This window comes from Vanellus vanellus (assembly GCF_965231255.1).
Source record: "Vanellus vanellus genome assembly, chromosome: 2".
Taxonomy (NCBI): Eukaryota; Metazoa; Chordata; class Aves; order Charadriiformes; family Charadriidae; genus Vanellus; species Vanellus vanellus.
In genome coordinates, this window is record NC_138906.1 from 120,260,228 (window position 1) to 120,288,123 (window position 27,896).

General features: G+C 42.6%; 1 protein-coding gene across 1 annotated transcript in view; it reads right to left on the reverse strand.

Moving 5' to 3' along the window:
- Window positions 1-4,680: 4,680 nt before the first annotated feature.
- Window positions 4,681-27,896, reverse strand: part of CHST9 (carbohydrate sulfotransferase 9) — a gene marked incomplete at its 3' end in the record, with an annotated part of 88,202 nt that continues 64,986 nt past the window's right edge. The window contains exons 2-3 of the mRNA XM_082479137.1: window positions 24,482-24,519; window positions 4,681-5,778 (exon numbers count right to left, since the gene is read on the reverse strand). Coding sequence (XP_082335263.1) covers window positions 4,681-5,778; window positions 24,482-24,519 — 1,136 coding nt within the window. The remainder of the gene's footprint in view (window positions 5,779-24,481; window positions 24,520-27,896) is intronic.

A 27,896-nucleotide genomic window follows, 5' to 3' on the forward strand; every position in this document is an offset into this window, starting at 1 on the left:
ATATATATAATACAAAGTGCTGTTGAAATATTTTCCTCTCACACTTTTGCGATATTTTTTGTCATATTGTAATTTTAATTTAAATTCAAACTACATTTAAAATTAAGGCGGTGATCTCCAATGACACATCACATAGATAGAACAGCCTGAGGCAGGAGTAGCTCCAATAAATTTGGCCTTTTGGGGGAGTTACACCAGAGGACATTTCAAGAGGATGGGACATGTTTGATTGCACTGTGGCTGCTCACCTCCTCTGACTTCCAGCAAGCAACAGTCTACCGGCATTTTTAGAAGAGATGGGTGTAATGGCTGTGTCTCAGCTTTGCAAGCCAAATCCTACATGGAAAGAGGAAACTGCCTTACGTGGGCAAAAAGATCAGAATTTGAGAATGCACACCTATGCAGTTTATTTTTCATTTTTATTTATTTATATTTAATTTATGTATTAATTAAATTATTTTTACTTTATTATTAAATAAAATAATTTTATTTTATTTAATACTGATTCATTTCAGAAGAAAGGCAAATATGGAACATTATTTTCCAAAAGTCAAGGTTTGGTTTCAGGAGGGAAGCACGACTGTCTGGTGTTTGGAAGAGACAAATGAGCGAAGGGAACACTCTCATCCCGCTCCAGCCCTCCCACGGACTGGCTGTAATGCCTTTGCAGGACATTTGACTTGCCCTGACAACCGACCTGCATTAGACAAGTGCTTAGAGATCTTCAAATGAAGAAATGTTCATAACTAAAAAGCATTTACTGTAATGAAGCCCCTCAAAAGAGGCTCTGCACGCTGCAGCTGATCTTTATTGTAAGCGTAATTGCACCGAATGTTGTGGAGTGTATTTTCATTCCTCTTCTGCATATGTTCAATATCATTCTCTGAGTAAAACAAACATCTGTGCACATTTGTGCAGGTGAGATTTTACACTAGTTCCGGCGGGTGACCTTCAGTTTTTGTTTTGGCCTAGCAGTCTTACCAAATATAAGCCAAGTTACAACCCAACCTCACACTTTGACCTTTTTAAAATTTACTTTTAAAACTAGAGGTTATCTTTTATGCTGCAAATTATGCCTTTATCTCTTATAATCCCATAAGTCAGATATCACAGTCCCACTTCAATTATGCTAAACTCTTATGTTAATTTTAAATCATGTAACTTAATTCCTGGCAAAGCAGGCTGGTGATTTTCAAAATGTGGTTAATGAGGCAAAGTACAATCTAGATTCTGCTACTGAGATCATCCGAATCCCTTAGGTCACTGAAGATGACTTTGGAGAGGCTCTTCTTTACAAAAGTCTGGGTTAGACTTTCAAAAAATGAATTTTTAAGTGCAGTTAGGGGCTATGAAATTTGAGGTTGAGCATACAAAGAAGTCAAATTACTTTCACCAGAGCCATAGAACAACAGTGCGGCTAAAACAATTACACTTCTGTGCACATACATGCTTTAAAGGCCTTAAGTAGTGTCCTCCCCTTTTAAATCACAAATGCAAACTGTACCAGATTTTCAAGATGGCGATCCAGGGACTTCATGCCTATGTCCATGGATGCATGCAAATCAATGTCATTTTCCCTCTCATTTGCAGAAGCCAAACATTTGTACTAACTGCTTTCACCCCTCCCTTGACTCAAACAATAGCTTTAGACCAGTTAGTAGCTGAAATCTTATGGGACTGTACAGCTTTTTCTATACAATTACATCCTCCCCCCACCATCTCTTTAATTTCCGATCAGATGCTGAAAGTTTGTCACTAAAGCAAGCTCAAGGTTAAGCTTAAGTTCTTCAGAGACTTCGTAATTTACTACTATTTATTTCTCTGAATTAAAGAATTCATACGAAACTCATACATAAATTGACCTCCATCCTTTATTAGCATGTTAAACTTTTATTTCCTCGTATGTTTTTTTTTGGAATATATTGGTACATAAGCCATTTTTTTGTCTGTAAATTAGCAATTAATCAACACACATCCACAACAGACAAGACAAAGCAAATATATAGACATCAAAAGGTTGGTGTATATTTATTTTTTATTTAACATCTTCAACGGCCTCCCTACAGGGCAAGAGAGATTCATTCAGGATTTGAGGTGGGAATCAATACTTACAAGAGCAGAGGATCTGGAGAGCTCTGCTGCGTCAGCAGAAAAGATGCTTTTTACACCAAGGTCAAATCTAAGTGAAATCTAAGGCAATTTTCACATGAGCTGGGAAGTTGGATGACACAAAATCAAAACCCTGGCAGGAGCTGCTCTTCAAAGTCCTAATGCCTAGTTCTACTTCAGGAAAACAGCCATGAAATTGCATGGCCAAACTAAAAAAAATAATAATTTCTGCAGGGTAGAGACACATGGGAACTCTATAACAGCCATTAACTGGCATGGTGTGCAACACTGCAGCAGCAGCGTACTAGTGCCCAGCATGACAGTGGCCGCAAGGAACCACCTCTCCAGCACGGTGGCCCGGGGGCCCAAGCTGTTGGCCCCGGACAGAGCGGTGCAGCTTCAGGGCTCCCTGCTCTGGGATGGAGCCTGCAGGAAAAACAGGAGGGGTTTCTGCCAGGGAAGGGGGGAGTCGGACACCATCTTGAGTATAAATGGGGAGATTTAGGGACTTGTTGTTCACCTGAGGAAAGGCATGTATCGGGGCAGTCGACGGTCAGATATCCCATCCCAAACACTTCTGGTGTTAACACTTAGGGGTCCGTTTAGGCACGGCAACAGCTCACACAAGTAACAGTGTGTGTGTTTACCTGTCCGAGGCATCCCTGCACCTCCTTGTTGGTGCTGAACACCTGCATGCACCTCTCTACACCTCATGGTGATGATGGCTTGTGGGCTTTTTCCTTCTCCTCCTCTTTGCTCCACAGCCCCAGGGAACAGGCTGGCTTTGGCTACGGCTGTTGCTAGTCACAGACAGCACCACCTCCAACCTGGGCTTCCCGCTATGCTTTTACTTTTCCCCCTTGGAATGGCTCATCCTCCCGTGAGGAGAGATGTGCAGAGCACTGTTACATTCTGGCACTGCAGAGGCTGGAGGTGGCTTTTTTTCCTCTTCTGAGGAGAAAACAGAGAGAGAAACAAACAGCGAGGGTATGTAGGAAACGGTCTCTCCTTTCGGCAGGGACCTACAGTTACTCCTGTGGAAGGACTGAAGCTGTATGTTTGTCCGAGATGTGGGACAGGACAGCAATAGCACTAGTTGTGAGCAGTGGTTGGGAACAGAAGAAAAGGACGAATAGTTTGCATCATTTTCCCGACAGGCTGTTTCCTTATTCTAGAACTTGCTATATCAAGCCACTGGAGCAAGATGCCCCAAACCACTTCAGGAAGCAAAGAACAGGTGTCATCTTTATTTCAGAAGGGCATAGGGATTTCTCCCTATCCATTCTGCAGGGATTTCTCCTCCTCCTGGGACACCCTGCTCACCCATCCTACAATGCCACGTGCAACTGCAGGTTGGAGGAACGACCACATGCATTGGTCAGACAGCACTTGAGGGAGGAGAGAGAAGAGGAAGAGCACTTTTATAACCAGGACTGTGGGACTCTGGACACAACCCCCTCTAGGACAAATCACCAATACCTATCCCACCACATAACCCTGCAGCATCCACCCCATTCCTGGGGTTTGCTGGATGCTGACAAGGCAGGAAGGACAGCAAAACACAGGTGTTTTCAGGAAGCTCTGGGGACAAAACCAGTCCAGGGGTTTGGGAGGCAATGGGCATACACACCTTCTGTGCAACAAATTGCTGGGAGCTGGACTGATGATTGGACATTGGTAGACCAAGAATGGTTACAGAGGTTGCAATGAAGTTGCTTCTCAGTATAGACCTTATAATGTCCCAGACCTAGGGACACCCTAAGACTTTGCCCTACCACTAAAGATGAAGACTATCTTGAATATTTGGACCACAGTATACATTATGTGTTTGACTTCACTGTAAATTAAAGTGTTAATTTTAATGTATGCGGCAATTCTCTGAGAGGAGGGTCGTGTTTGTCAACTCTAATGCATCAATCAAAATGGGGTAGTGGACCATGACTTCAGATCGCAGGCCCACCCAAACTTACCCTGCTCTACAGTTGAGCTGCTGTGTTATTCACAGTTTTATGCATTTGTATTCAAGAGCATCCTTCAATAAAAAACAATCATCAAGTCTAAAACCAGCTACATTCTAATGGCAATCAAACAACCAAGCCTTGCAACTGAGAACGCTGCAAACATTTTAGAAAATTAGCCAATGCTTCTTTATTAATAAGTGATCAGAAAGTAAAAAATACATTCAAAAATAGTTTCAAAACCAATTTCTGAAGCAGACACGCCAAAAAAGAATCATGCTACGCTGAATGCTTTTTTCTTAAACCATTAAAAGAACATTAGGTAAGCTAATGCAACAGCTGGCTGTGCTACCACTTCCACAGTATAATCCATAATGGTAAAAGCAGCTTTTCCAGGCATTTTATTGCAATTTATGCTGTTTACAGGTCTTTTTTGGTGCATTCTCCTATAATTTAATGTCAATTGATGTCACTCTAGCTTATAAAAACCCCCACTAAGTCAAGACAACTCCACTTAGCAGTAACTTTGTTTCCTTTCAGGGCTAATATCAAAGTAGTTGGTTTGAATCCCAAAATGATAAATATCTAATAGAAGCCTGAAGCTACTCTGGTGCTATACAATTGGTGATGTATAATTGAACATTAAGTAATCCAAGTAATAGAAGTCGTAGGTCAGCTGTCTCTCCTCATTAGACAATTCCTTTAAGTATTGCCTCACTACTTCTGCACTTGTTCTCTCATCGGAGGAATGTCTGTCTTTGAATTTAGGAAACTTCAGCTCAGCTGGAGCACCTACCAGCTGCAAAAAGTAATTGGCATCTTCTTCTAGGGTTTCAAACTTTCCTATAAAGTCATAGTTGATGAGGCAGGGATAGCAGAGCTTACTGACTTGCTCCCAATGAATGTCCATTCCTACTGGGCGATGGGAATCTAGCAAATATTGGATAAACTCCTTGAACTTCACCCCCGATCCTGTTTTCAATGCCTCTTCATTCGCGTTATGTCTATACTTCTTAATTATTGCCTTGCCAAATACTGGATGATAATAGCTGTTTGGATGTTCAAACTTATCCCTGAAGGCAGATACCAGTCTTTCCATAGGATCACGTACAAATACAGCCTTGGTGTAGGTGTTCAAACGTGTGTATATCCCTTTTAGGTCAAAACTGTCCAGTTTCCTTAGATGCTTTCCATAGTGCACATCATCATGGGAAATGTTGTGTGCTGAAGTGGCGAGTCCATTGAGCACCATAAGGACCCTTTTCCAATTGGAGCAGCCTGCTTTCGGCACTTCGCAGTACAGGACCTTGTGCCGGTCCTCCACGTAAATTCTTGACACCAGGTGCACGAGGTGGGTTCGCAGCTGCTTTCTGCTGTTGTATTTCTTACAGAAGTCATGCAGGAAGGACCTCCGCTTTTCCTGGGTGCTATCCACATCCTTCCACTTGCCATCCCTGACTAACGTCTTGTTTAAAGGGTGCAGCGCAGGAGGTAAATACACCCCTCCGAACCGGCTGAGAGGTGACTCACTCATCTTCTGCTGGTCAGACAGTTGGCTTACCAAGGATGCAGCCACCCCACCGAAAGGGTCAGCCTTGCCCTGCCAGTTCCTGCTGCCCGAGACGGCCACCTTGTGCTTACCGAGGCCAGGAGGAGCACTCCCGCTCCACGCGGCTCTCCTTGGCGTCCCTGGAGGTGGGAACGTGAAATCCTGCAAACATGGAAAGAAGCAGAGCTTAGAACCCAGTGACAGCCCAGCCCAGCCCATTCACATTGCAAGAGCAGCAAGGATGGCGGTGCGTGCTCACGACCAAGCCGCATTTAGTACTACAAAGTCTCTTCTGAACCACTTGATCGATACATCTAATTTAGCAACAAGCTGGGCTAATGACTGAAATGCATGCTTCTGAAGCTTACCTGTTAGTGCACAGTAGGTCTTCCTACCGAAATAAATAGCTTAAGCCACACCTTTTAAGAAATCAGAAGAGGTTCACAGAGGGAAGATGAGAGCTGCTGGATCTGCTGCCACTTGGAGCAGGCCTTGTCCCCCAGTGGCGGTTGGGGATGAACCTAGGGCTCCTAAATAGCTGACATCAGCGGGTTTGAGTGGGGTCTAGTGACAGATGAAATCCTCCCTCCAAAAAGGTCCTACTCCTGTCCCCTTACAGATAGATCATGGAAGTGGGATGCTTCGGACTGCAACACAGATGCCTGCACCTGAGCTAGCTGCTTTCACAACTGGTAAGGCAAAATAGGTGCTTTTAGAGCCTATTCCATCTGACTTATTTAAACATCAACATTAATGACATCAACTAACTAAACATCAACTAGTGACCCTGCAAAGAATGTGAAAAAATGAGACTTTCCTCCCAAACATCTCTTTTAACGTCCCCAGCCACCGTGCAATCCACAAGCTGCAGAAAAGGCAAAGCTTGGATCTGTGTTTTGCCATCAAATTCTTCAGAGTCTTGTATCATGCAAGTTGACTGAAGAGTTTCTTGCAGTTTGGGTATTTCTGCTCTCTCATTCCCAAGTGGATTCACATATGTCTACTACGGCTTGTAGATTTTTTCTTCTCTCAGTAGGCAAGCCTGCTGCGTTACACTTCTGGAGAGGCGGGATGCTGGTCAACAGGTTTTTAAATATCCTGTTGCAAACACCAGACGGCCAAATGGTTAGATGGACACACATGCATAGACTGTCTGATTGCTTTCCTAAGTCTGACTTTTTTGGAAACCTACATAAAAAGACTCCTCTGCCATAAACTGATTAAACATTTACTGGAAAGTTGATTTGTGGACTGGCAGACCATAAGTGTGGATTTGGGGGGATGGGAAAGTTCATAGGCCGACTCAAATAAGGCTGTTAAAAATTCAGAGGAATAATGTAAGAAATGTTAATGCATGGAACACAATTTGAATTCACGTTTGAAATAAAACCTACGCAAAAAACAAGCAGTTCCAAGAAAAGTTAGCCTATCTTGCAGTGTAATAATTTCCAATGACAAAAACAAAACCAGGGGATCAGGCTATTCTGTATAGCTGCAAACCACTGACGATCCGGTCTTTGTTTTCACTGAACTAAGTAAAATTATTTTTTTATCGGTGAAAGCAAATAAAAGAACAGAGCCATGCAGGACTTGTACGTCTGTGAGAGAGGGCATGTTGGTGTTTTTAGAAATGCAAAATGATACTTGAATTCTTTCAGTTTGATGCGGTCAGTTTTTCTAATATCGTTTGGTTTTTTAATTCTGCTGTCTAATATTTCATTCTTTAAAACAAATTAAACATATGTGCCTAGAGGTTTATCCTTTCTGCCCCAGGACAGAAAGAATTCAGGAGCATAGTTAGCGTGTAATAACAGAAGGTAGTACTAGTAGTAAAACAGGGGATGACTATGAGCCTAATGGGAATTTCAGCCTCACAGTGAATGGTGACTTACTGCAGAACCACAGACTTACAAATAGATTAAATGCTTTGATCTTAAAAGGAAAACCTGGAACTTAAAAACTTGAAAATGAAAAATACAGGATACAAAGAAATCAACCACACAATACCAGGCTCAGCAGAAGTAAGAATAAAGTTATACTACAGTGCTAAAGTAACCAAAGATTGTAAACTCATCGGTGTGGCTCTGGGGAATTTTCTAATTTAGAAGACACTCTCCAGTGATATGTGACTGTACCGGTGTTCCCCAATGCAGAGAAAATTCAAGAGAGGGCAGCAGCACCTCATGACTTCCTACGGTATGTAATCTGAGTTTAGCAGTCTATTTCAGGAAATATTTCAGTGCAAAGACATTTAAACCATCTGAATTTCGAACTAAAGCCACCAAAATGAGCCCTACGCTTCAGAGGAAAGTTCAGTCTTCTGAATTCAGCCTGCCATCCTGAACTAATGGAAGACACCACGGTTCCACCAGGCCAGGAGGGAAAAGGACAGACTGAAAGGTGTGTGGTCTTAGTTTTGTTCCATTTCAAACAGTCCGCCTGGAATCCAGGACCAACCCCAGGGAATAACCCAAGGAGATGCCAGAAGAGGATTGCATTTCAGTCTCAGAAACTGAATGCAGCTGTAGGAACCACTACTGAAGGATTTTTCATGGGATTAAAGACTTCAGAGAAGGATGGGCAGAACTATTCAGAGAAATCTCAGGTAACACCCTAAAGGAACAACATATGCACAGTGGGAGTCACTTGAAAGGGGCTCCCTCCAAGCAAGAAGAAAGAATCTATCAGGCAAAAAAAGCCCCAAACAGAAGGAAAAAAAAAAAAAAAACCTAGGGGAAAAACAATGACATGGGAAGTTCTGAGGACAAAAAATTTATCTAAATATGTAAAATACTATTAGTTGCTTCCCCTCTCCACTTCCCCTTCTCATTGAGACACATATCCCATAGTGAATACAACAGTATTGGCTAATAAATGTTATTATAAGCTCCACGAGGGATAGCGTGCTTGCAGTAAATGCTGGCTGTACCTTCCTCTGTCTAAGAATGATAATGGATAGTGATAATGTTCAAAGGCGTAAATGGCTTTTACATTGCCATGGAAGCTTTCCAACTCAAAAAAAAGATATCAAACCTTCCCATACACTTGCCAGGAGTAACTAGGTTAATAGCTAGTAATGACAAAGGGATGAATCAAGCTTTACTTTTGACAAGAAATGTTTAACTAGAAAGTTTTCTTGGGCAACTAACAGAAATTGTTGAATAGACAGTGCCATATTTCTTAAGCAAAACTATCTGACAGTCTGGCATATTTAGCTGCTACCACTGTTACATGCATGAGAGCTGAAAGCCACACACTCTAAAAGGATTTTAATATTTCATGACATGAGGCTTACATGAAGTGAGGTGCCTTCTTTGGCTTCCTCTTGGTGCTGGTGACTTTTCAATGCCCATTTTATGACACCTTAAAGATCTGAACATCTTCATGTTGTGTTGATTTTTTTTTCGCAGCGGGAACAGGAAAAGAAGAAACTTGCAAAAGCAATAAGCATTTTTTAAAAAAAAAAAAAACTCTTCCATTATATCTACTTTGCTAACAGTCCACCCCACAAGCTGCTGAGCACCCTTATTTTGGAAAATGCCTGAACATACACCAACAACAGGCAGCATGCAGGTAATCCTATATCAGTCACTAACTCTGGACCTAGATCTTCCCATGCAAACAGTCGTTACCAAACTCTTTGAGGCAAGTGTCCAAGTGCATGGGTGGCCATTCATGGCTTTCCAAAGAGTTGCTAAGTTTGGGAAGCAGCTGCCTGGCATGGGAGATGAACTCCACGGTCACCTTGGATAAACACAAGGCTGTCCTTGAGACGTGCTGACAACCTACGCAGTAGGTTGTGTAAATTTCATCTGAGAATTAAAATCCAGTGATGTGTTGCACCCTTGCCAGCGATCATGCAGAGTGCCTTGTTCTCCGTTTGCATAAATGCATTTGAAAGGAAGTTAAGAAATGACCATGAGTCCAATTTAGAAGAGTATGCACATCGTCTCTGTCTCCCTTTAGCTAGGCAGGAAGTGATGACAGACTTAAAAATTAGTTTAAATACAAGGAAAAAAGGAATTTAACAGAGTGTTAGTGTGGTGTTTGGCTACCGGCAGGCAACTCAGTGAAGCTGCTGAAACAAAAGGCATTGAGTCATTAATGGATTCATGGACTGGTTTTGACAGTTTTATTGCTGGAGATTCCCTGCTCCTCCCCATCCACAAAAGGATTTCTCCTCACTGTAAAAATAAGTAGACAATACCTTCTTTTACACACATTGATGCTGTCCTTTCCTTTAATACCTTCACAAACCACTGGGGTAGAGGAGATTGACTACTGCCAGGAACGGTTAAGACTCATCCAATTGCGCTTTGTGGTGGTTTTACAATGCACAGGTGGGATTCTCATCTAGACAGTCTGCAATTAGAGCAACCCATCATGCAAAAAGATAATGATGTATTGGAAAGGATGATATTCCTGGGCTGATTTACAAAGATTTAATGGCCTGCAGTGCAGACAGTGCTGTGTTTCCTAAATGCTTTACTGCTGGATATTCATTTTTACTAACAAGAATAATAAAATTAAGCGAGCCCAATAGAAAACAAAGGACAAAGAATAGTAGAAGAAAGAAATACTCTGTTTTATCGTGCTTTTCTGTGCTGTGCGATAACTACATTCTAAGTATTTTTAACGTATGGTTTGGTTCTCAACATCTAGCTCATATGTCTTCTGCCCTAAAACACACTTCCTGCAATAGTCCTCTAAGATGCTTCTTAGGAGCAACTGCATGAATCACCTGGGAGCCAACTGTGCTCTGCTTTTTACCGTGGCTCGCACTTGACTGTTGTAGGTTTGAGTGCCCTGAGGACCCTCTCAGCCCTATTATACTAAACGGCTAATATGGGTGCTCTGCAAACACATGGGTACTCAAAGATGATAAAAACTTCATTCCTTAAGACAAGAGCAGGTTGAAATACTTTTTTTTCCAGATGAAACTTACGAAAGACAATTATTTAGAAGGACAGAGCATTTGTGTTTTCTGATCAACCCAGACAGGTTCTGCAGTACATACTCACAGAAACTTACCCATGAGAAGCAGCAAAGTACCCCCAGTGATGAGACAACAGGAGTTTGAAATAGATGCTCAAAGGAGTATACTGTATCTTTGCTTACATTCCAGACCTTTGGTACTAGACCTGCTCAGGCAGTGCCAAAGTTCAGCATGAATTGAGAGCACTGGATACTTTAATATCTCTGTCAATGATCTGGATGAGGGGATCGAGTGCATCCTCAGTAAGTTTGCAGACGACACCAAGCTGGGCTGGAATGATCTGCTTGAGGGTAGGAAGGCTCTACGGAGGGAACTGGGCAGGCTGGATAGATGGGCTGAGGCCAATGGTATGAGGTTCAACAAGGCCAAGTGCTGGGTCCTGCACTTGGGTCACAACAACCCCATGCAGCGCTACAGGCTTGGGGAAGAGTGGCTGGAAAGCTGCCCAGCGGATAAGGACCTGGGTGTGCTGGTCAATGCTGGCTGAATGTGAGCCAGCAGCGTGCCCGGGTGGCCAAGAAGGCCAACAGCATCCTGGTCTGTATCAAGAATAGTGTAGCCAGCAGGACAAGGGATCGTCCCCCTGTACTCGGCACTGGTGAGGCAGCACCTCAAACACTGTATTCAGTTTTGGGCAAGTCTCTACAAAAAAGACATTGAGGTACTAGAGTGTGTTCAGAGAAGGGCAATGAAGCTGGTGAAGGATCTAGAGCACAAGTCTTACGGGCGCCAGCTAAGGGAACTCGGGCTGTTTAGCCTGGAGAAAAGGAGGCTAAGGGGAGACCCTATTGCTCTCTACAACTTCCTGAAAGGACGCTGTAGCGAGGTGGGGGTTGCCCTCTTCTCCCAAGTAACAAGTGATAGGACAAGAGGAAACTGCCTCAACTTGCAGTTTCCAAGGAGAGGTTTAGATATTAGGAAAAAGTTCTTCACAGAAAGGGTTGTCAAGCATTGGAACAGGCTGCCCAGGGAAGTGGTTGGGTCACCATTCCTGGAGGTATTTAAATTAGGACGTGTGGATGTGGTGCTTAGGGACATGGTTTATGGACTTGGCAGTGCTAGGCTAGTGATTGGACTTGATGAGGTTGAGGGAGGTGATTCTGCCCCTCTACTCCACTCTTGTGAGACCCCATCTGGAGTACTGTGTCCAGGTCTGGAGCCCTCAGCACAGGAAAGACGTGGACCTATTGGAGCGGGTCCAGAGGAGGGCCACGAAGATGATCAGAGGGCTGGAGCGTCTCTCCTATGAGGACAGGCTGAGAGAGTTGGGAGTGGTCAGCCTGGAGAAGAGAAGGCTCCAGGGAGACCTTACTGCAGCCTACCAATACTTAAAGGGAGCTTATAAGAAAGATGGGGACAAGTCTTTTAGCAGGCCCTGTTGCGATAAGACAAGGGGTAATGGATTTAAAATAAAAGAGGGTAAATTCAGGCTAGATATAAGGAAGAAATTTTTACAATGAGGGTGGCAAAACACTGGCACAGGTTGCCCAGAGAGGTGGTAGGTGCCTCATCACTGGAAACATTCCAGGTCAGGTTGGATGGGGCTCTGAGCAACCTGAGCTAGTTGCAGATGTCCCTGCTCATTGCAGGGGAGGTTGGACTAGATGACCTTTAAAGGTCCCTTCCAATCCATACTATTCTATGATTCTATGAAAGGTCTTTTCCAACCTAAATGATTTTATGATTTATTTCACTGTATAAATCTATTTCTTTATGTTGCTTCCTATGTGGGGATTGTATTATAATGGCCACGTAATTTCAGGACCTTACTTGTTCCCTAGGATCTCTCTGTAGAAAACAGACAGAGAAAGGCTGTTCTGAGGCAAGAATCACTTTCTGATTCACTCTCTGATTCCTTATTGATCAGGGAACATATGGAAATCGGTTTCTTAATTTGGGTATTTAGATGAAGGCAGCTTGAATACTGGAGGGCCATAAAAGAAACATCCTCTTCCTTGGATTGTAGGTACATGTGAGTCTTTGAAAAAGTAATATATGGTTTCAGCCTAAACCTCACTTGCTTAAAATATCAAGTTTTCCACATAACTGGGCTCAGTTAGAAGGATTTCTTCAATAGAGGTTCATGATTGTGGCAGATGGTTCAGAATTGATACGTAGTTGAAATATGAGGAAAAGTTTGCATGACTCCTACCTTCAGCGAGCCAGTGAAGCCTGGAGCTATTTCTACCTCTCTTTAACTGTAAAAACGCGTAGAACTATACTTACACATGTATGTGCAAGTTTTCTTAAACCTGCCAAAAGTAGGGATTATCTTTAACTTTTCTGTGCTAGAAGACTGTTTGCAAAGTGAAATTCGGAACGGCCAGACTCCTCTGCTGCGATGCTACCTGGGCTAACGTGGAAATATCGTAGCAGCTGCGTAGTGTAATGTTGGTGAGCTAAACAAATCCCTACAGGAGCTCCCAATGGAGAGACTATCCAGGCTAGCCACAAGTGACAGGAAAAGTTTGTTGATGAGGTGCTTCATCTTCTGTGCAGTGGAGATAAACCTCTTGATTCATCACTTGTGCTTGAAACAGCTACTCCAGAGACAGGCACCACTAACTTCTCACCTCCCAGTGGAGTCACGAATTTTTGGCTTATCTAATTTATTCAGAGCAAATCACCACCGCTACATTCCTCACAAGCCGAAGTTGACATATATATTCCTTGTGAACACTGCAAGTTTACCAGAGGTACTTCTGTCAGAGATACCTTGTGGCTCATACACAATTCCATTATGGAAGAGGAAGAATGAAACAACTGTCCTTTGAACTTTCATAGTTTTTCTGCCCCTGCCCCTGAAGTTCTCAAAAGAACACAAAATAGCAGCAAGCTTATCTTGCCTCTGAATTAAGATCTAGGAATACTTTGTATGTGGAGCCATCAGCCCTGACAGGCAAGACCTTACTATAACAGACACCACACAGACACCACATTTTCCTATGAGATATGTATTCCTAAACCACATGTGCTTGTACCAAGCATCTCTAAGATTACTAAATGAGTTGGGGGAAAAAAGACAAAAAAAACCCTGAGTATATGAGGTGCTTAGAGCTTCCTGCAGACACTAAGAGGCAAACTTTATAGTTTGTAGCTGAAATACAGTCAGGTTCAAGCAAGGTACTTGTGAACATCGAGACAGACACAAATAAGAATAACTGGTGATAGTAAGAAAAAAAAAATACTGCAGGTAAATTTTAATCAACAGATACCAGTCATTTAAAATGCTGGTTTTCAAAACACAGCTTTGTGAATCAGTGACTTTTGCCCCTTGAATCTGTTAGCAGAAAGCTCGGCATCTCACGGCAGGGTGACTCGGAGTCTGTGCAAGGGCACAGACAAAGCCAGTGAAGAAGGAAAGGGCAGAGGGAAAGAGGTTTGTTGTTTTTTTTTTTTTTTAATGTGGTGTGGCCACGTGTCAGGGGATGAGCTGGCGTGGAAAAATTTGAAAGAAAAGCATCAATCCAGAGCTGGTTTTGGAGAACAACCCAGGCCCACAGGCAATGGGGAAAGTGGAGAGGCCCAATGGGGTAAGACAAACAGTAACATTATCAGGATTATAGTAACAGTCCTGTCCCCATTTAGTAAGGGGACAGGAGGAACCCTCACAGACACATGCCTGCTGGCTGTACACAGGGCTCCCTCCCCTCCCTGCCCCCCGCCTTCATCTACAGAAAGCACAAAGTCACCCACGCTAATGAGGCAAGACAGACTGCACGAGCCGCTTCCACAAGCTGATTCATATGGTCAGCAACTTGGATGAAGGAAACTAATCTCTAATTTTACTTGCCAATTCTTGTTCAAATCTGGAATTAACTCTCTCCTGTTTCTGCCTTTACAGTCAAAATATTTGGTTTCTCCAAAACATGCTCAGAATGGGAAGGATAAGAAAGATCAAAGTATGGCTAATAGGAAAGTACCCCTAAAGATGCTATTGTTATCAGAAACTAAGTAACATTTAAGTTTGCATGACAGAGTAAAGATTCACCAAGGCAACTGCAACCAAGCACTGAAAATAAAAGCAAGCACCCCACCCCCTTACTACTAATAAAGAAAGCACTGTCAAGGCCGATCGATGGTAGTGATAAATTGGCTTCTGGACAGGGCAAAGCTGATGCTGCTTCTCTGGCTTTCTCACAACAGTTTCATGGGGCTGGTTCTTTGCAGTGTAACTTACAGACTTGTAAATAAGCACAGCGACATTGCAGCCCACACGGCTTGTGTTCGGACAGAGCCTGCATCCAGTTTGCACGGAGTGCTTGTCTCTAGATGTGTAGCTAAGATACACTGTTAATAAAAGGCTACTTTCAGATCATGGCCCACTTAACTCTTGGCTATATTTAGCCCAACCTCCGTCCTCTGCAGTCACACTCGTTTTGAGTACAGGTAAACCAGCATGTTCAAACAGCTTTTAATTCTGAGCTCAGTCCTCTTCTGCATACACTCTGTTAATAAAACCTAAGTCAGCCACTGCAGTCAGTGGCCATAAATCTTCATCAGCACTCACTTCTGTACAGAACAATGTCATAGCAAAGCAGCTTAAGCAACCTGAAATTCAAAATGGACTCAAACTGAGCACACGATACTCATTTTATGAAGAATAATATTAGAAAAAGACTCTTAGGTTCCACTGACTGGTAGGTTTACTATATGTGTACAGGGAGTTTAAATATGAAGATGACACTTTCAGGTAATCTCTGTATATTACATATTGGCTTCTTATTTGAGTTCATTAAATAATGTTAACGTGCCTACTTTTTCATAGCTTAAAGCACAGAAGCAAGTCAAATACCCTAAACAGTTCCCTCTGTTGACAAATGCAGTTCTCAAAATTGTTACTTCCAAGTGCGTGGTAATTCATATACAGTCATTGTATGAAGAAGAAAATAAATAATGCCTCTTGCATCTTCACAACTCAAGCCAGGCAGGCATTTTAGAGCACATTTCATATTTTAAACAACATCTATTTTCCTCTCTAAAGACAAGGGCTGATGCCTGAGGCTAGACGCCAATGTCTTTTTTCCAGAGGTATTAGGTACCGTGCCTCGGCACGTGCTGATGAACACCCACCCTGCACAGGGGAGATCCAGTCCCCATTGCCCCATCTGCATGAGCAGACATATTTCCTGGGAGGGCGATCTAACTGCTGGGCATTAACTCTGGAGGTTAACTAACCCTTCATGCTGGGACTGAAATCCTGGCTCCGCTCTTTCAGGGAGTGCTGCAACCATCAGACATCATATGAGCCCCGCCGCCCCCCCTTCTCTAGTTCATTTTTATATACAGGAGGGATATAACATGGGTCTTACAGGTAGCAGAAGTTGTAGGCTTGAATCTGCTTGGGCAGAGGAATAAAATGAACCTGGACTTCCCTGTCTCAGGGAATCATTGACTTAATTTTCACAGGTATCCCAACACCACGTTAAGAAGACCGCCCGGCATACCTGTACCTCATGTGGTCCATTTCTGGGTTTCCACCACACTGAGATAAGAAGTTCCTGGGTTGGATCAGTCCTGCCAACCCTGGGGCTCACCTGTACCTGCAGAGGAACAAGCCTACGAGGCTCAGCTGCCTCCACTGGGAGGTGATGAATAAGCAGATGTTGTCACAGATCTGGACTTGAGTTGACTTTAGCCACTTTGGTTTCCTGCCAAACCTGCCCCCTCCGAACTACAATGAAGATATAGCTACTTAAATAGTTGCTTAGATGTCTGTTCTGAGTAGGCAAATGTGGAGCTTGGATGCCCATTAAGATATTTGGAAAAAGAATGATGAAAATAGCATGTGTTATACAGGGAAACAATGTGATTCTAAGCCCAAAAGGTTTGGAGTCAGGTACCAAACCCTTTCTTCAATTACTTTAAAGGAATTACTTCAGCTGCAAATGTCAAGCTACAAACAAACTGTTCAACAGAATGTTCTTCCAAGTGGTGACACAAATGATAGCCTAGTTCTGGAGGGGTTTCAATCACGTTTCCCCATCCCATCTCTTCCTGTCCAGTATTTCCAGTTCCTGCCCGTACCTAACTGGCAGCAGTGGGCAACGTGCTGGCTCATCACCTGCATTTGTGCTTGCTGGCCATCCCTCTGCCCTCTCCTGAAATGGATATGGAGCTGGGCTACCACCAATTGCCTTTTCCCCAATGAGGACAAAATTTCCCCTCTGACCAGCCTGCACATCGCTGAGCTCTTCTCTTTTGACTGTACCAAAGTCGGCTAAAATCACCTTGGGCTTCAAACATTACTGCAGGAAGACTGAGAGGAGATGGCCTGGCAGCGTGACTGGACAGGTCTCCCTAGGGCACCCAGGGCATTTACAACCAGCGAGATGTAAAAATGCAGATGATAAACAACTGTCCTCCTTCCCCACAAAACCCACCATCCCCTTTGAGAAGAGAGGCCTGCAACGTAACGCTGCGCTCCTGCATACATGGCAGTATTTCTCACATTAATGGCTGTGGTAGGACCCACAGGGATTTCTTGCTGGCAAACAGAATCCATTTTTATCTCATCTGCAGGTAAACACACTTATCTTCCAGCATAAATGAGACATTTTGCTCTTTTAGAAATGGTAAGAAAAGTTTCAAATGAAACTACCTTCAGCTGAAGAATATTAATGTATATTCAGGCATGAAGAATTCAATTTCCCCCAGATTGCTTTGGAAGAGTCAGTAAGATCTCTAGAGGTCTCAAAGCATTTTCCCCTCAATCACAATTAGCATTTAATTCAAATTAGATGACTTTATTGGTAAATAAAAAATAAACAGAAATGTATAATGTACTCTAGGTTGGCAAATATCTCAAATCTGTGTTTGCCTACATTCATACACTTTTAAACAAATTCATGTGTTTAATCTGACATAAAAATATTAACACTTGAGAATTGATTGCATACATAAATTACTGTGGGACAAAATAGGCAGTGAATTTACAAAGGGGATTATCCACCGCACACTCCCTCCTCACGCTGACTGAAAGGCAGCGTACCCTATTTTCACTAACGGGGGCTAACTCATGTTTATCATAAGTAAAATAAAATACCCTAGTTTATTCTCTAGGAGTTTTTTTGTATAGCTATCCACTTGGTATGCACTAATCTGCAAGCAGTGCCACAGACAACCGGTGTTCCACCCAAACACTAACTAGCTCAAGCACCATCCCTCCTTGAAGCAGAGGAATAACGAGAAAGAACGGCACTGTGGTTAAGGGTAGGTGCACTGGCCAGAACCACAGTGTTTGGTTTTGTAACTTTGAGCAAGTCCCTTGACCTTCACACTTCATTTTTCCATGCCTGCAAAACAAGGAAAGATAATAATTGCCTACCCCATGTGAATATTGTGATTCCTAATTTCTGATTAACACCGGTAAAAAACCCTTGCCATTTTACAGAGCGAGAAGGGACACTCATAAATCTGAGAAACAGTATTGCAACCCAACTTCCCAGCCCGTACTGCCTTTCATTGCTCAAACCTCACACCATTTCTTTCAATACTTCTGTTGAACATCCGCTCTTCTTAGTCAGTTGCATACTCTACTGCTTGTTTTGTTTTTCACAAGAAGAATCATTCTTCATAAAACTGAAGATATTTTCATCTTCACACGCTGATGTATGTTCCTGTCTATACAACCTGAGAAATGATTTCCTCCAAAAGGATACTGGAAAGGTTCTCATATAAAACTGTCTGCTGTTCTTATTTGAATAATACTTCCTCCTGCATTTTTCCGAGATTCACCTTCTCGGTGCTATATATTATTTAATCAGTGAAGAATTGTTAGGTTATCTGAACTTGAAGGGGGTAGAGGATGGTATCAGGAGCAGCCCTGATCAGCCTGGAAGAAAGAAAATGCTGTGTGTAGGGCAAACATGAACAATTTTTCCTGTCTGATTTTCCTGTCTGATCAGATACCACATGGTAAATAATTTTTTTAAAAATGCATACTGGTAAACAAAATGCACTGGGGGAGCAGGAAGGTGCCCACTTCAAGCATGTGTATGTAAACAAGTAAGTACCTACAGGACAGTATGATGGGGGAAGCTCTCATACCTTCTCTGGGAAACCAGCATGGCTGGGTGCCCCTCCACAGTGCCTGTACACTATTGCAGGCCGGACAGGGAACAAACAGGAGGAATTAGAGGTCTGTGTGCAGTCTCACGGGGATCAGATCAGAGAGACGCAGATGGATAGCTCACAGGACTGGAGAGCTGCCATGGATGGATACAGGCTCTTCAAGAAGGGCAGGCTGGGACAGCAAGGTATGGAGTCACCCTTTCAGTCAGAGAGCAGTGGGGACACATGGAGCTCTGCCTTTGGACAGATGAGAGTCAGTGGAGAGCTTGTGGGTCACGACTAGAGGGCAGACCAACGTGACTAACACTGTGGTGGGTGCCTGTGACAGAGCCCCTGATCAGGAAGAAGCAGTAGATGAGGTCTTCTGCAGACAGCTGGAAGAAGCCTCATATTCACAGACTGGTCTTTGTAGAGTAAATTAACCACCTCAATATCTGCTGGAGGAGCAGCAGAGCACGACATAAGCAATCCAGGTTTGGGGAGTGAATTGACACCAAATTCCTAATGAAAGTGATCAAAGAGCCAACAATGAGAGGTTGGCTGGTGGACCTCACACTTAGAAACATGGAAGGACTGGTTGGAGATGTGAAGGTCAGGGTGATGGCAGTTGCCATCGGAAGGCAGAGTTCAGGATCCTGAAAAGAAGGAACAAGGCAAAAAGCAGGATCACAACCCTGGGCTTCAGGAGAGGAGACTTTAGGGTGTTCAGGAACCTGCTTAGAGGAAACTCATGGTGTTATCCTGGAGAGGAGAGGGGTCCAGGATGGGGGTGAAGTTCACGGATCACCTCCTCCCAACTCAAGAATGGTTCATCGCCATGAAAAGGAAATCAAGCAAAGGTAGCAGGGATCTGCATTTGTGAAAAAGGAGCTTCTGAAAAAAATTAAAAATGAAAAGGAAGCATACCAGAGGGGGAACCTGGGATAGGTGACTGGGGGGAATGTGGAGACACTGTCTGATCATGCAGGAACGGGGTTAGGAAAGCCAAAACCCACCTGAGAGGGATGTGAAAGGCTACAAAAAAGGCTTCCACGGGTCTATCCACAGCAAAAGGAAGACTAGGGAAAATGTGGACCCACTGCTGAAATGGGGTAAGCACCTGGTGACAGATGACATGGAAAAGGCTGAGATACTTGACACCTTACATGCCTTAGTCTTCACAAGTAAGACTGGCCTGCAGCAATCCCATGCTCCTGAGACATAGGGGAAAGTCTGGAGCAAGGAAGACCTCCCCTGGTGGACAAGTAACAGGTTAGGGAATATTTAAGCAAGGTGGACATAAACAACTCCATAGGACCTGATGGAATGCACCCATGAGTGCTGAGGGAGCTGGAGAATGTCATTGTGAGCCCATTCTTGATTATCTTTGAAAGGTCATGGTGGTGGGGAAAGGTTCCTGAGGACTGGAAGAAAACACATGTCACTCCTGCCTTCAAGGATAGCTAGTTATGAGCATCGGGGAAACTACTGGCTGGTCAGCTTCACCTCAATTCCTGGGAGTATGACAGAGCAGGGGATTATTCCTCCCCAGGTCCATTTCACTTTGCTGAACTTCATGAGGTTCCTGTTTGTCCATTTCTCCACCCTGCTGAGGTTCCTCTGAATGGTGACACACCCATCCGATGTCTCAACTACTCCTCCCAGTTTTGTATCCTCTGACAAATTGCTGAGGGTACAGCCCGTCCCATCATCCTGGTATCTAATGAAGAAGTTAAACAGTATTTTATTCAGCTGTGACCCCTGGGGTACTCCACTGGTGACTGGCCTCCAGCTGGACTTCGTGCTGCATAGATTTATCAAGGGGAAATCATGCCTGACCAATCTGATAGACGTGGGTGAAGGGAGAGCACTGGATGTTGTTTATCTCAAATTTAGTAAGGCTTTTGGCACTGTCTTCCAGCTGGACGTGACCCTGGGAAACCTGCTGTTATCTGACCCTGCTTTGAGTAAGGGTGTTAGACTAGATGATCTTCCAACCTCAACCATTATGTGATTCTATGAAGCACACGAAAGTGAAATAATAGTTCAGCTTGTTTAGTGGTCTAAATGCATTAGCTCTCTTGAAGATTTTCAAACTCCTAATTTTGGGGGAACAAAGTAAATAACACTGAGGAATATGACCCCGAACTGGGAAAATAGGAGCAAGGGACATACCTATTAGATAACCTCAAAGTAGCAGCACTTGGAAGCTGGTGGACTGAACTTTTCCTAGCTAGGTCATGTGAGAGGATGAAAGGGATAGAGGACAGTACGGATGTAAACTACAGCAGTGCACAAGGAAAACCAAGGAGTTTGGACTGAACTGTGAAGTTTTTGCTCAAATTAATATAGGTTTATTACACCATGTGTGTACCTGAAGCATCCTTCAGGTCATAAGTCATCCCCCAACACGGTCTGTGCAACAAACTTACATTGTCATTTAACAGAGGTTTGAGTTTTCTTTCACCTCTTTACTTTGGCAGAAGGTGCATACATACTGACAGTATATCAAGGCTGCAGTTATCCCCAGTCCAAGCCGAGCTCTAGAAAGTACATTGCTTCATCACAGTCCCTTCTTCCCCAACCCCATGTGCAGAAAAGGAAATGCTCCCTGACAGAGACGTTAAAAGACTAAGAGACGGCTATCCCACTGCAAGAGTCTGCTTTGAGGAAATTGCTCCTCAGGGACAAAACAGTGGGACGGGTATAGCGGAGCACTCTCACCAGCCTCCTGACCCAACCTGCAGCTTCACTGCCAAAGGGACAGGCTCAAGTCTGAGCTCAAACACAGCTGGGATTTTAACCCAGAATTCTGACTGCGCAAACAACTTCAGCTTCTAAATGCAAGTACGCATATTCTTGTTAGTCCTTCACAGCTTCCGAGAGGAAAAACCACATGTAGGAGCATACATTAAGACCACAACACAGACAAATCTGAGCGGTAAGGATGAAACATAAAGGATTGCCTTCAGACACATTTTGATTGGCGGTCTGTAATGTGTTTTTTTAGCCAAGACTCTTACACAGTTAGAAGCACAAGTTTTGTTCTTGTTTCCTTGCATTTCCCTTAGCAGTAGTTAACATGCTACAGCTAATCAGGCTGTACATCGGTGCCAGGATTTACCCTGAAGTAGCTAAGGTACTTCAAAACAGGTATTGAAAAGCAGAGTGCACACCATTTCTGGATGTCTCTGCTCAGGCAGAGTGGTAGATGACGGCTGCTGTTAAATGAACGCACATACCTAAATACATAAATGACTGCAAAGGTGCTCCAGGAAAACCAGCAAATGCCTTGTGATGAGAGGGAACAAGAGCCAGTGAAGGTGTTAACTGTAGTCGAAGGTTTCTGGAAGCAGATACTACCTTACTGTTTCATCTATGTCATATTTCACCAAACTTTGCTCAGGGTTCAGAAAGAGCTAAGAACCACACAGAAGCAACAGTGGTCTTCAAGATGTAAGAGGTCCTAAATCCCCACAGACAGTGATGGGTTTACCTAGCAGGAGATCACCAGGACAGGAGCTGTATCGTTTCTCCACCCCCTCTCGGTTTCACTCACCTCTCAATCTGACATTTCCTGTTCTTTGACCCTTTGAGCCCCTGCCCCTGTCAAGTTGTAACATCATTCATCTTCTGCAGAGCCACTTCTCCCTCACTTAAATTTCTGGCAGCCAGTTTAACTCAGTGTTGTTGCACTGACTTAAAGGGGACTACAGGATCTTAAGCCAGATATGTATCTTATCCTGCGTCTAAAATGTCAAGTTCAGTATTGAAAATAAGCAGAATCCTTCTATGGGAGATATTCCATTAGACTCAACCCCAGTTCAAATCTTTTTATTGAAGTAATATTCCTACAAATCAAATACGCAGTGCATCTGCAATTGTGCCCTGAATTATAGACTTGAAAATTAAATTGATTTCTAATCTGAAACATTCTTCCATTTCTTGGAAGTCCAAAGGAGGTTTGCATGGAAAAGGGCATCACTAGCTTCACTAGTATCCATTTAAAAGTGAGTGTCTACCTTTTGTCCCCAAATCAACTTTTTACAGCTTTATTTAGATACACCCTCTATATATCAAGACAATGCAATTTTCTTGAAAAATTAGATATTCTTAAGGTAACTGCAGAGACAGACCAGGTGAGCACTTCAAGCAGTGCAAGGCAGTGGCATGACAAGACCAAGACTGGATACACAAAGTATGGCACCTAATCCACCTTTTGCAAGTGTGACAAAGGTCCTCTTTATCGCAATATACTCTTCCTCAGAAAAGGGCAATGTCATCCGCAGAGCTGATTTTGTCACACGGAAAATGTGCAGAATTGGGTCTCCAATCAGCCATCCACAGCCCTGTCAATGTAGCCTCGAGTTGTGTTTTAAAAATACAACCGCCCCCCCTTCTGGCCAGTACGGACTCCCAAAAGTTATTTTGCAAGACATTTTAGGCTAATTTTCAAATGCAGTTCAGTTTATAAAAGTTAATTAGGCTGCTTTTCGGATATAAACTCTCAGCCAAAGCACAGAACTTCCATCAAGTTTGAAAACATTTCTACATTTACGTCAAAAAAGTCCTTTGCTTATGTAATGCCATAATCTGGGCTAAATGTGTTCACCCGTCAGTTACTCAAGATAACAGGAAGGTTGTAACAACTCTGGCTATTATTTGGTGTCTCAGGACCAGGCTTCCCATAAGCTTCTAGGCACTCAAGGGCTTACTCGGTCAGTAAGTAACTGGCGGTGCCAGTTCAGGCCACTGGAAGTGGCACAGTGACATCCGTGCCATGCTCTGCCACAGCAGGGGAAATGCTGTTAGACCCAAACCAGGCTGCCTTAGGTGGTCGGTCACCTGGCGGGTCAGTCCTCCATCTAGATGATCAACTCACAGGTAACAGTGACATAATGATGCTAATGCCTCAATTTATAGCTTGGAAGGAAGACTACTTAAGGGAGGGTAATTGCTGGCATACAAACATTTTAATGACCGCTTTATAAGTGACTTTTCAAAATAAATCTTTTGAACAATACAGATACCCATTTATATGCCATCTGGATAACGCCATTCAGTAAGAGGACAAGAAGCTGAGAATGAGAAGCAACACAACGCTTCTGTATAAGTCAGGTCCTTTCAATCTGGAAGAGCATGTAATTTAGCAAAGCGAAGCCTGGGTTTCCTCCTCTCTTCCTGCTTAGGGGATTTTTTTTTTTTCAGTATGGTTCCTGTATCCTTCTCCTGATGCTGAAATACTAAATTGCAATATGTAAAGTCTTTTTTTTTTTCTAAATAATTACTCCTAAGTGATACAGTAATAAAGACAGAAAACACCTGCACAAGCAATGTCACAGTTTAGTGAAGCCTCAATGAAAGTCCATGACAGAAACGAAAACCTAAGCATTGAAAGACACCGCTTACATGTGTTGTGCAAGTATTTCATATTGATAGCTTTCAACTTTTTAAAAGGAATACTAGCAAACAGGAGAAATATTACTTCTTTTTTTTTAAAAAAAAAAAGCGTAATTCTGTGCTACAAAAATTTGATACCAATTAACAAACTACCTCTAGGCTTTGTCCTCATCATCAATACATTGAGAAATAGATGCACTGAATTGCTTAAATGGCAAATCTTAGGTTTAAATCAAAATGATGGCTACTCCTGTGAATTCGACACATCTGCAGAGCCAGGCAGTTGTCTGATATGTGGTCCTTAGCATACATATATAGTTAATATTAGCCCGTTCTGCGAAATTCTCCTCTTTGTAATTCCTACAATTCTTTTACATGAAAAATTGAGTAACAAAAAGTTGGAAAGTTTCAAAATACCTGATTAATTATCTGTTGTTGCAATTTTTCTGCAGACTCTGAAAGAGAAAGAAAGCAATTAGTTGCTACATATTTTAATTACTATGGTCATGTAGATACAGAACAAAAACCAGTAAATTCAGAAAAAAAAATAAAACCTTATAATTAAGAAATAGAATTTAACACGTACAAATGACTTGAAACTTCAAATCCACCTAAAGTAAAAGAAACACTTATTCAAGATGTGATAAAAGAAGGTTGATATAGGTACTCCGTCTTGCTAACCTGGTACTCCACAAGGAATCACGACATTCAAAGTGAAGACAACACATTTCAAATATGTGCTACGAAGCATCTAAGTTGTGAGATGTACTGCTGCACATATACATGCTTCAGAAACTGGTAGGATCCAGCTCAGGATTTGACCATTGGAGAAGTTTCTGCCATTACCCTAAAATAAAATTACATGCCTGTGTCAAGACTGAGGTTAGGCACCATCTGGCTCAAGGGAGAAATTCTATCCTGATAACAGCCAGAAAGTGGCAAGTTGACTTATGGTCTTGCTTCCTTATTCTGGCCTTCTGCAGTGTCCTTCAGTGTGCTCCTGGAGACATGATCAAAGCCTACACAGAACACTGCTTTTCTGCAGTCGTCTGAGACCCTAGCAGCAATGACACCTCAGACCTATTATTTTCTTTTAGATCAAAAGGGACAGTAATTTTGCCTCATTTACTGTTCCCGTGAACTAGTTGTGAAAAGGGCAGCTGGTATCAATTACCCTCTCTTTGCTACTGGAGACCATTCACATGTATTGGGGAAAGTCAGGAATTTCACACTTTCCTATCCAGTTAGGCTACACGTACCCATCGGAGGGTTGTTTGGTTTTGTTTTTTTTTTTTAAAGTAATAATGATAGGACACTGTTTACAACCTGTCAGTATCACTATTAACTGTCAGGGGAGCCTGTTTCTGCCTAGCACGGGTGGCTGTCTCTGCCAGCACTGAAAATATACTCCATTTCAACAGAATTTCTTCATACTGACGTGTGTGGCACAGGATCAAATTTTCAAAATGAGGTGAAAATATTTTAAGTGTTAAAATACAGTATAAAGACTCTGTTTATTAAAGGAAAATGATCTTCTCTGCTTGTCCCTGAGAATACTCCTCTTCTCAAGGAAAGCATTATAGATAATTCAGATAAAGATAATCACTGTAGGCTATATTACAAGATTGTCTCTTATGATAATTATTTCCTGCATGCTTGTGTTGTGTTTTTATTTGCTAAATATAAAAATTATGCTTTTTTGGCTAACACCACCCCCCCCCCCCCACCTCATCATTTAGGGGAGACTTCTCAAAATATATTCCTTTGTTCACTGAGTTCATCTTTGGGAGAAATAGAATTTATTCTTGTCACTAATATTTTAACCAAATAGATTGTTGGTAATAGAAGATTAAAGGCATATGTGTTTTTAGCATTCTCTAATTATATACAAGTTGCTAGGAAAGCAGAGTGTTTGAAATCTCTGGTTAGATCAACACTATTTTGCTCAAAGGTTTGTGGACTTTGAATACTGATGCTTTCCTGTTTCCCAGTACATTTGTTTTTAGGCTATTTTGATTCACTTTAAAGGAATTTTAATAACTTTCTGTTGACAGCATGGACAGCTGGTCTTGAGAATTAGTGAAAATTCACTTGCTGACTGAGGAAGGAAGTGACATCAATGAGTTTCTAAAGTCAGCCCAGGGGGAAAAGTGCGCTCCGCCAGAGTAGCCTTTCATGCCATTGTATTTCCAGTGATGCCTCGAGATGCAAATTGCATTATCAATCAAACTTGTGGCTTCTACCTCAGACAAATATAAAAATGAACAGAAAGTCCAGGAAAGACCTTTGTGGCCATTTCTGACACTGCTAGGGAAAAACTAAAGAAGAATTTATGGTAATTCTGTCCTCGTTCACTCTTAGTTCTCTCTTTTGGTGATTTCAATACTTCAGTATTAAAGAAAAGGCAGTTGCAGAAGTCTCTGTATGATATACCAGTAATGATGACATGGGTTAAACAGGACAGAGATTGACGAGGCTGTTAAGGATAGAAGAGAGATCAAATTCAAGGTCACCAGCAAACTGAATACTGTGCTCTCCATTTATTTGCTAGATGATCCTTGTCCTCATCACAGAAAAACTATGTGAATTTGGCATAGTCAGCAGTTGTGCTCAGAAGAGGCCAAGGTCTGTAATAACAGGGATGCTGCAAATTAGGGTGGAAATACATTGGCACCATTACATGTGGAAGCCTGCAAAGTCCTGGTGTGTACTGGACTTTTGTTTTAAGGAGAAAAGCTACAAAAAGTAGTGAAAAAACATGAACACATGGACCAACATCTTCTTTCTTAGCCTGAACAGAATAGTCTCTTATTTCCCTCTTCCTCACTGCTAATAGATCACTATTAAGTTAAAAAGAGAAATTTTTTCCAAACCAGCAACTATCAAATAAAAATGTCCCTCCAGAATTCAGCTTAAAAAGATAAAGGAGTTTAAAAGGCACAAGAATATTACGCTCTGACAACACCTACAGCACTGAAAGGGGGTTCAGTTTCCCGCTGATGGCTAACAGTAGGGCAGTAGAAGGCTTCGCCATTGAAAGTAACCAGAATTTTGTTTGTCCTGCTTTTTTTTTTCATATCCCCAGAATTCCCTTAGAGTGACTCATCACTAATCTTTGTTTTATTTATGGCACCCTCAATTTCAAGAAGGATGCTTCTGTTTAGATGCCTTGTGACCACTTGTGGTGACCATCCTCATTCACTAGAGGCATTCAAGAAACACTACTTGACAGACTGCTCCAAATTCAAAGGACATGAGGCAATGGGACACTGATAAAACCAGAACTGTCAGAACATGTCAGCCAGTCGCACGGGCAACACCCGTGTCAGTCTCATGAAATGCAGGTAATTCTTGAGACTTGCCAGAAGTTTCATTACCGGTAGACCTACACGTGCTAAATTCAAAATTTACGACAGTATTTTCAGAGCCACTGCAATGAGGTAGCAGCTTATGCAAGATAAATGGATGCATCAACATCAACTAACTGGGAAATTTACTGCCATCTGGAAATTTATATGGAAACTGCCCAGCAGATAGCTGGTGTAGTCCAAGAGACACATCTTCTGCAACTCAGACTGCATGTGAATGACTCGTTCTTCTCCTATATTTCTCCTGAAACTTCCTTTTCCCACCTGACATCTGGCGTACTGTTCCTACGTGGGCTGCACTGATACTTTGAGTCAAAAGATGTATTTACCAGTAAAAACTATGATTCTTATTTCCTGAGGCTCTGCTCTCCTGCCACTCTAACTGAGGTTAAACTGGTGCAACTGGATTCCAATGATGTTTTTGCATTGGGACTGGAGAAACAGACCTCCTCCAATTAATTCTT